General features: G+C 38.9%; 1 protein-coding gene across 1 annotated transcript; it reads right to left on the bottom strand.

The window, feature by feature from the left end:
* Nucleotides 1-414: 414 nt before the first annotated feature.
* On the bottom strand, nucleotides 415-8423 carry Orc6 (origin recognition complex subunit 6). Its single transcript, XM_010617258.3, has 7 exons — nucleotides 8042-8423; nucleotides 7000-7129; nucleotides 5706-5869; nucleotides 4866-4955; nucleotides 3600-3712; nucleotides 3079-3147; nucleotides 415-2136 (listed from the first exon to the last, which is right to left on the bottom strand). Exons 1-7 carry the CDS (start codon nucleotides 8104-8106, stop codon nucleotides 2009-2011), a joined length of 759 nt encoding a protein of 252 aa, XP_010615560.3. The 5' UTR covers nucleotides 8107-8423; the 3' UTR covers nucleotides 415-2008.
* Nucleotides 8424-8452: the final 29 nt, after the last annotated feature.

Here is an 8452-nt window from a genome sequence, read left to right as displayed (position 1 = left end):
CTGAGGACATTATACTAAGGAAATAAATTAGTCACAAAGAAATACTGATTCCACTTCTATGAAGTACAGGACAGAAAAAATGTTGGTCACCAGAGCCTGGGGGAGGGAGGAATGGGGAATTGTTTAATGGGTAGTCAGTTTTACAAGATGAAAAACTTTTGGAGTCTGGTTGCAAAACAATGTGACCACTGAACTGTACTCTAAAAAGGTAAAGCTGGAAAATTAATTAATTAATATACATACATATATATATATATATAAAATATAAATATATATTACTACCATTATTTTTAAAAGTTGTTTAATTTTATGATAGTTACATTATTTTTGACTCAAAGCTAAAAACTAAACTTGACACCAAATTAAAAACAAACTAAGGGGGCCAGGGATTTAGATCAGTGGTTCTGCCACCTACCTCGCAAACACAAGGACCTGAATTCAATCCCCAGTACCTAAAAAACCAAAAACAAACAAAAAAACGTATCTTCTTGAATGAGGACATTTACTCATTTTACATTACAGTAGTTAGCAAGGGCTATGAGTGAATGCCTTCCAAATATCATATACAAGTATTACCTTTAATTCTCACAAGACACATGTCTTTTATAAATGAAGAAACTAAAAGCTCATTTAAGTTGTGAGCTGTTTTTAGGGAAGAAATGGCACAGCCAGAATTTAAATATCACAGGGCTTGTCAGGTGCTATTTCTGTGTTGGGATAATTTGATTGTGTTATTTCCTGAACGTCAATCTGCTAAATTTCAAGAGTTAAAAAGGGCCAGGCAAGCCAGGCGGGGTGGTTACACCTACAGTCTCAGCTTTTCAGCAACTTAGGTAGGAAGACTGCTTGAGTCCCTGACTTCAAGATCAGCCTGGGTAACAAAGTGAGATCCCAATCTCAAAAAAAGAGCAAGAGAAAAAGAATCAGTCACTCTACATCTATGTAGCAGGTATTATGACTTCATTGTAGGAGATAAGAGGCAACCACTTTTGTTACTGATGCCAGTCCAAACACATGGGTACAATCACTTCATCATGGAAAAATTTAATTACATCTTATTTGGTACTGGGGAATGATCCAGGGCCTTTGCACTGAGCTATATCCCCTACCTGCCTATCTGCTGAGACAGGGTGGCACTAAGTCTCTAAGTTGCCCAAACTGGACTAGAACTCAAGATCCTCTTGTCTCAGCCTCCCAGAGTGCTGAGTTCATAGGTACACCACAATGCTCAGCTAAATCATATATTAATTTTAGTTAAAATCATGTCTTGGTATGATGCCCAGTCATAAAAGGTCCTTTTCCATAGTTAATTGCTCTTTTTTCTAATATTTGCTGAATACTTAATAGCAGGTACTGTAGCTAAAAAACTATGTGTACTGGCTATAGTACTCCAAATTATTCCAAGAGGTATCACTTTTTATTCCTACTTTATTAAGTGAGGCCTAAAAAAATTAATGAGTTTCCTTAAGGTTTCACAGGTGTGAGTAGCCAAGCAGGGTTTGAAACTCAGGAAATGTGATTTTTCTAGGTTCTGGTGAGCAGTGAGGACTACTGTATAGTAAGCTGGACTTTTTCCTGATTTTGGCTTTCAAACTAATGATAAATGCAACCTGCATGCACATAAAAATAATATTTATTAACTCAGACTGTATAAAATATTTAGTCAAACCAAAACAGTTGCACAAAAATTTAAGTAAAATCTTATATTTTAGATACAACAGGAGACTACCTTTAGCTTAGGACACAACAGAAAAGCAAGATGGCTGCCATTTCCTGTTGTAGAACAGCCAGACTGGGGATCTGAGGTGCGAGGCACTGCAGATGATGTAATGTTGCTTAGATCAGAGGCAGCCCACTGCCCAGAACTCAGCTCAAGTAATGGCTTCGCTGCTATTACAGCAATAGGATCCTTGGTATAAAAGTTCAAACAAAGCTCAAAGCCTTCAATCCTTCCTGGAGGTGGCAGTAAATTACAGGTTTGTAGTACAGTCCAGGCTGAAAACTAAAATCACTCTGCTGTAGTCTTTTGAGCACTGGCAGCATTTTCCAAAATTTTCCTTTTCCATTCTTCATAATCCTGTGTCACATCGTTGTCTTTCTGTGATTTATGTGGGATTTCTTCTACTTTCTTTATTTCTATGAGAAAAAAACCAAAGTAATTTCAAAATTCCTATGCTTACAAATGAAGCAAACTTTGTAGAAAGTATCTACTGCAATTAAGGTAACAGGAAATAAGATACTGAAATAAAATGGCAACTCTCATTTTTTTCTCTTATACTCCTAACATTACAAGACATCTAATAGTTAAGATTTATCAAGCATTTACTTTGTGCTTGATGAGCACTGAACCAAGCACTTTCAACTGTATCTCATTCAACCTTCACCACAATACTAATGAAGTGGGTGCTAATATTATTACATTTTATAGATTAGGAAATCTCACAAAAACTGTGCCTTCTTAAACTCACACAGCCAACGGGGGGATGTTAATGCCAATAAAAAGGCTACCAGCCAGACTGTGCTTATAGCTGGAGCTCCTATGTAAGAAAGAAGAACTTAACCTGAAAACACTTCTTGTAACTAAGAAGAAAACAAAACAAAATGAGCCTCAGCCAGTCACAACCAGTCAACCAATTATACAACTAGTGACCTCCCATTAGTGCATGCCCAAATACAGCAAATGCATAGCCACATTCATAAAGTACTTTCTCTACTTTGCTTCCAGATTCAGTCTATAAAATCTCACTGTTTAGACTACTTGGTCCCTGAATCCCTTTCTGATTTGAGTGCTGCCCAATTCATGACTCAGACTTTGTTCAAACTGTTACAAACTTTAATTTGTCCATAGCTTTTCTTTTAATGGTACTCAGGCTGCTCAGCTTCAGATGACACAAAACTTCTGTTATTTCCACTAATCAATCATTGCTTGGAAGACTGGTCTTAGCAAGATTAAGTCAGGATTTACTTCAAGGCTGCTCTTGTCAAGTGAGCTGCTGGAATAGCACAGGACTATTCACTGCATTAATCACACTGCACTAATTTCAATATCAGTATAAATGCAATATTAGTAAGACTTACCTTTTGCCAGTGTTTCAACTACTATATTCTTTTTCTTCCGTGGAGGACTAGCCAAATCTTTAAGTTCTCCTTTAAGGAAAGAAAAAAAAAAAGTATCAGCAGATTAATTTTTCTAATCCGTTTTAGTATTTGGCCATATTTTAGTTCATAAACAAACACTGGTTAGCTTGATGGCCCAAAGACTAGGACAAAAAAGCAAATGATCTTGCCCTCTCCTTTTCTTGTTTCTTCTCTTACCAAACTTGAAATCACTTCTGTCCTATGTATATGGAGGCTGGCATTTAACATCACAGCATGCTAACAGAGAATCTACTTTTCCAGGCCTGGATTTATGGAATCTCAGGTTTCTAAAAAGTTACAACTTTATTTGAAAAATAGAAAAAACAATTTTTCTCACTAAAAACATATCTAGCCCACCTTAATTACAGAATTCAGGAAGCAGCCAGTTTGCAAGTTGATAATATCTGACTTAACAAGTCTATACTTTCAAATGAGACATTCTTGAACTATAAAATACTCACTGTCAATCTGCTGTCCAATCTTCTCTAATTGCTTACACAGTCGATCAAAAATGGCTTTTTTTACACAGGCCATTGCTATCATTTTGCTTTTATCCACTTTCAGCTTTAGAATCCTACAAAAGAATTTCAAAAATTGCTTTTTGGGGACCAGTAGTTTTCTTCTCTGGCCAACCTTTTCCAAGAGTCCCCACTTGCTTAGTTTTTCCTTTATTCCATATCCATGTCATTAGCAAAAACCATGAAAATTTGCCTTTTTAAAGTCTTTAGTTATGTATTGAGAGTTAAAATATACATGGGGTCTATTTTGTAACAAATGGAGCAGATAAACTACATTTGCTATAGGGCCTCATGCCTTTTAGAACTTTTTAGTTAAAGTCTCAGATGTTAATTTACAGAATGATAATAACAGTACATTTCAAGTGTTCAACTCACTTTAACCCATACTACTTACAATTATACTAGAATAGTATTAATACCCTTCCACCCCCTCAAAAAACCTAAACCCTTTACAGCAAACACTAATAAAAATCACAAACTTCTTATTCAAGATAACAGACCTGTCCACAACCTCTCTTTGCTCAGTCTAATATGGCTCCAAAAGTGGGGCTATTTGACCATTTTCAGTTTTCTACATTAACAGCCTTACTCCCTCTTTACACACATAAATCTTTGTTGATTTAAAGGAACACTTTCTGTGTATCAGCCCTAGGTATGTGAATAGAGTCAAACACACCAAAAATTAGTACCTAGGTAGTGAGAAACTTCCTCATTTTTTAACGGCCAACTAACTACCCCCTATCCCCATCCCAAGAAGCTTTTAGGCAAGATGACAACTTTATACAAAGATACCAACAACTACAAATATTTCCAGGGTAACAATTCAGTATACACAGGGTAACACACAAAATGTTTTACTGAACAGTTTGCCAGTATTTTTTTTAAAAATGTGACTGGAAAAATTACATGTGACCACTGTTCTGAGAGATTTCATCATTTATAAGAAGCGAACTCTGAAATCACAATACCCAAATTACTTATATGGCTACCGTTTGGAAACAGCCCTTCTGGAATCACTAGTTTCAAGTTGTCACCTACATTACAGGAAAAACTGAAAATTTGCTCACTTAGCCACTTGTCCTAATGTTATTTATTTATTTATAGGGAAAAACATGCCAAGTTGAAATCAGCTAATTTAGAAGTATTCTTTGGGAATAACATACCCCACTTATAAACTGAAAACTTCTGAATATTAAAAGGAACACTTACTTGCATGCTGAAAGTAGTGCAGCAGTGGTGAAAAGTGGCCTGGATAAATCCAAATCTACGTGCTGTGTCTGAGGAAGACTGGACTCATAGCTAGGGATGAGTAATGTTTACAGAATCACTTGTCAGAAAATTATTTTGTGGGGTATACGATCAAAATGTTATATACATGTAATAAAATGCCATACACCCCAAAATAAATAAGTTCCAGCATTGTACAGAATGGTGAGGTGCCTATAATTCATAGTAACTTATTATATATTGTATGAATCACAAGAAGATACAAGTTCAAAGGCTTCAAACACTAAGTAATGATAAGGAGATGGAATTATTAATTATCCTTACTTCATCAGTGCATATTGTATACCTGTACTGAAATATCACACTATATGCCACAGATACAATTATTTTGTTAATAAAAAAATTTTAAAGGTTTAATATGGAAGTGTCAATCACCCAGTTTGATCATTAAACCTGTACACGTGTATCAAATTATCACACCATACCCCGCTATCAATTTGTACAACTAAAACAACAATTCATATCAGCAAAAAGTTTTTAAAAAGGAAAACATTATTTAAAAAGGAACTGAAAATGTAAACCACAACTTACAGTGTTTCAAAATGCAGGAGATTAGTACGCCGTCACTTTAGCACCTTTGTTGCTGTTCGGTTTTTTTTTTGGTACAGTACTGGGGATTGAACCCAGGACTTTTACACTAAACTACAAACCCACCTCTTTTTATTTTGAACAGTTTTTATTTAAAGACTGAAACTTACCAAAACAGATCACTGGATTATTCTGCTTTATCACCATAAAATTTAAGGTTCTTTATGGCCATACCTTTGCAGTATCTTTGAAGCCATGTTCACTGCTTCTGTACAGCTAAATTGTACAGCTAGGTCTTTTATTCCAATATTTGAATTCACGTCCAATAAACACTCCAAAGATTTAAGACAGCTCTGATACATTTTCTTGTTCAATCCAGAAAGTTTAATTAAATAAGCCTTTGAAAGGAAAAATACACAAATCTTAAGTTCTCTAGATTAGCATAAACACTTAATATGTGGTATAGACTTTTCAAAATGAATTCTGTGGTGTCAGTCTACCTAAAGGTTTAGCTTCATTTAATAAAAATCTGCAATCACCTCAAGCAGACTACTTTCTTCAAGAAGCTCATACTGTAGGAGGGCAGTGATGCATATTCACACCAAACTTTAAAATAATTATGTAGTATCGATGTCTGAAGTATAGAGGGGAAAAAACCCTGGGATATAGACATGGTTGTTTTTCAACACGTGCCACTGGGCGAATTTTAGGGAAAATGACAGAGAAGTGATAGGAGTGTAAGGGGGAGAGAGTGTATGTGGAGGAGGAAAGGCAGAACGGGAAACAAGGACAGAAACAGGAAAATCAACAATTGTGAGAAACCAACTGTGTGGGAAAGTCAAGGGGAGCTTCATAAAGGATGTAACAGCAAGGTGGAGGTCACATAAGACAAACAGGGATTTGCCCGAAGAGCATTCCTGGAAAAACCAAGTGTTCCATCAATAAAGCCACACATTATTAAACTGTAAAAGTCTGATAAGCAAATACTATAGTTTGAAATCAGGGGTTAAGAGAGGCTGGAAACTTTAATGGGAGACAACAGAGCTTTGCTTTAACATTAACACCATTTTACAGGTGTTCGGTAATCATCACAACTCTGTGAAATGGACATTATTTCACTTTATGGAGGAGGAAACTGGTGGCTCACAGAACTAGAAAATGGTATTGAAATTTGGCTTCAACATGTAACTTCCTGACTCCAAAGCTGCTGCTATTAAATACTGTGATAGTGGAAAAATGAAGACACAAGTTTTAAAGTATATGCTTTAGGAAGCTACTGCTAATAGCAGCAAGGAAGATGATGGCCTCTATGAAGCAAAACATAGAAACTAAATAATATACAGAACACTGCACAAAGTTATTTTTTTCCAACTTGACAAAATAATCCTTAAATGCATATAGAATAACATATGAGAATAGCTGCAAAAATTCTAAAACATGAGTTTTTGGCCACGGTCTAGCCCAACCAAAAAATAAAATGAAAGGGTTAAGTTATAGATTACTTGGACATTGAATGAGAACCACTTACCCTGTCCAAGGGGCACTTCATACAGGCAGCTGCAAGGTCCAAGCACATGACAGCATTGCTAGTTTCTGAGGTATGTGCAGACAGAGCAATACACTTCACCTGAGAGAGTCGCAAGTACTCCTCTGCTTTCCTGGTGTAAGAGCAATGTGTTCAATAGAAATTTTTCAGAAGTTTGCTCAGCACTTCAGTAAACAATGCATATAACCTGGTGGGCTTCAGACTAGCTTTATTTGGAGCTGGGAATGAAGTGCATATTCTCTGAGAAGAGGATGTGCTCAAGACAACGTAACTGCTTTCGGCAAGATTTAGCTCACCCCGCTCCCCCAAATAAACAGCCTTTCCTTCTTTCTCCCATTACTGGAACAAGTGTGAACAATCAGAGGGAGAGCAGGGTAGACCAGGATCCCTTCTTTTCATCGGTGGTTCTCAAACTTATTGGGGGCTTGTGAAAGCACACGCTGGGTCCCAGCCCCAGCTTCTGATTAGCAGGCACGGGGTGGAGCTCCAGAGTTTGTATTTCTAACAAGTGCCAAGATGCTGCTGCTGTTGCGGGTCCAGGAACCACACTTGAGAATCGCTGTTCCACAAAGATCGTTCCTATCTCAAGGATTTCTGTCACAGTCCTCGTCTTGCCACACCGTCCCATGGCTGGCACTGTCAATCAGGTCTCAGAGCAATGTCTCCTCCGGGGCCTCTCCTAACTTTTTATGAAAAGTAGCGCCAGGTGTCCCCACAGTCGCTCCAGCACGTCACCCATTCGGCGTATAAAGCCCTACATGGTTCTTGCCACGATGTCCGTAAGTCTACACCGCTGCCCGGTTCACCCACGTTCTCCCGCACTCCTTCCTTCTTTTCACCGCCCTTCAACCCACAGGGCCAGTGGTTACCCAGAACGTCTACAGACACCCTCTTGTCATCTCGCGCGGGCCCATGGCCGGAAGTTCCTGAGGAAGGGCCTCGGGCTCACCCGGCCTTGCCTAGGGAGGGCTCAGGACTGCCAGGAAAAGTCCCCCGGGGTGTGGTCGTGCCCAGACAGACTCACCTCAGCACACTGGGCTCAGCTAGGCCCAAGCGAGGGGCAAGGCGCTCGATCAGCCCGGATCCCATCGCGCGAAGAAGAGAAACTCGCGCTTACAGCTGCGGCTGAACGAAACCCCCGCGCAGACGCAGGGCAGGCCAGTGAGAGAATGGCCCGCCTCCGGCGCATTTTCATTGGTTGGGACAAGGACGCTAGTCCGTTCCACAGGCCAATCTTGGTCCTTGTTATGCGCAGGCGCGCCACGAGTGCACTGGCCAAACCGGACATAACGTGAAACTGTTCCTTCTTTTGTAACAAACTCTTTAAATAGCGCCTTTCCTTCCTTCCTGTCTTCGAGCAATACTCACTGCCCTGCACTGGCCCGCCCACTCACACTGTGGAGCGACCACCTGGCGCCCAGATCCGTCAGCCCTA

The sequence above is a fragment of the Fukomys damarensis genome, unplaced genomic scaffold (assembly GCF_012274545.1).
Source record: "Fukomys damarensis isolate Sample0158 unplaced genomic scaffold, DMR_v1.0_HiC HiC_scaffold_37, whole genome shotgun sequence".
Lineage (NCBI taxonomy): Eukaryota > Metazoa > Chordata > Mammalia > Rodentia > Bathyergidae > Fukomys > Fukomys damarensis.
Note: the sequence above shows the minus strand (reverse complement) of the source record. Positions and strands in the feature narration are given on the sequence as shown.

Coding starts and splice junctions, on each gene's coding strand:
- Orc6 (XM_010617258.3), bottom strand. CDS start 8,106: ATGGGATCCGGGCTGATCGAGCGCCTTGCCCCTCGCTTGGGCCTAGCT. Junction 4,956..5,705: donor GCTTCAAAGATACTGCAAAG/GTATGGCCATAA, acceptor ACTCATCCCTAG/CTATGAGTCCAGTCTTCCTC. Junction 3,148..3,599: donor GATTGGACAGCAGATTGACA/GTGAGTATTTTA, acceptor CTTTCCTTAAAG/GAGAACTTAAAGATTTGGCT.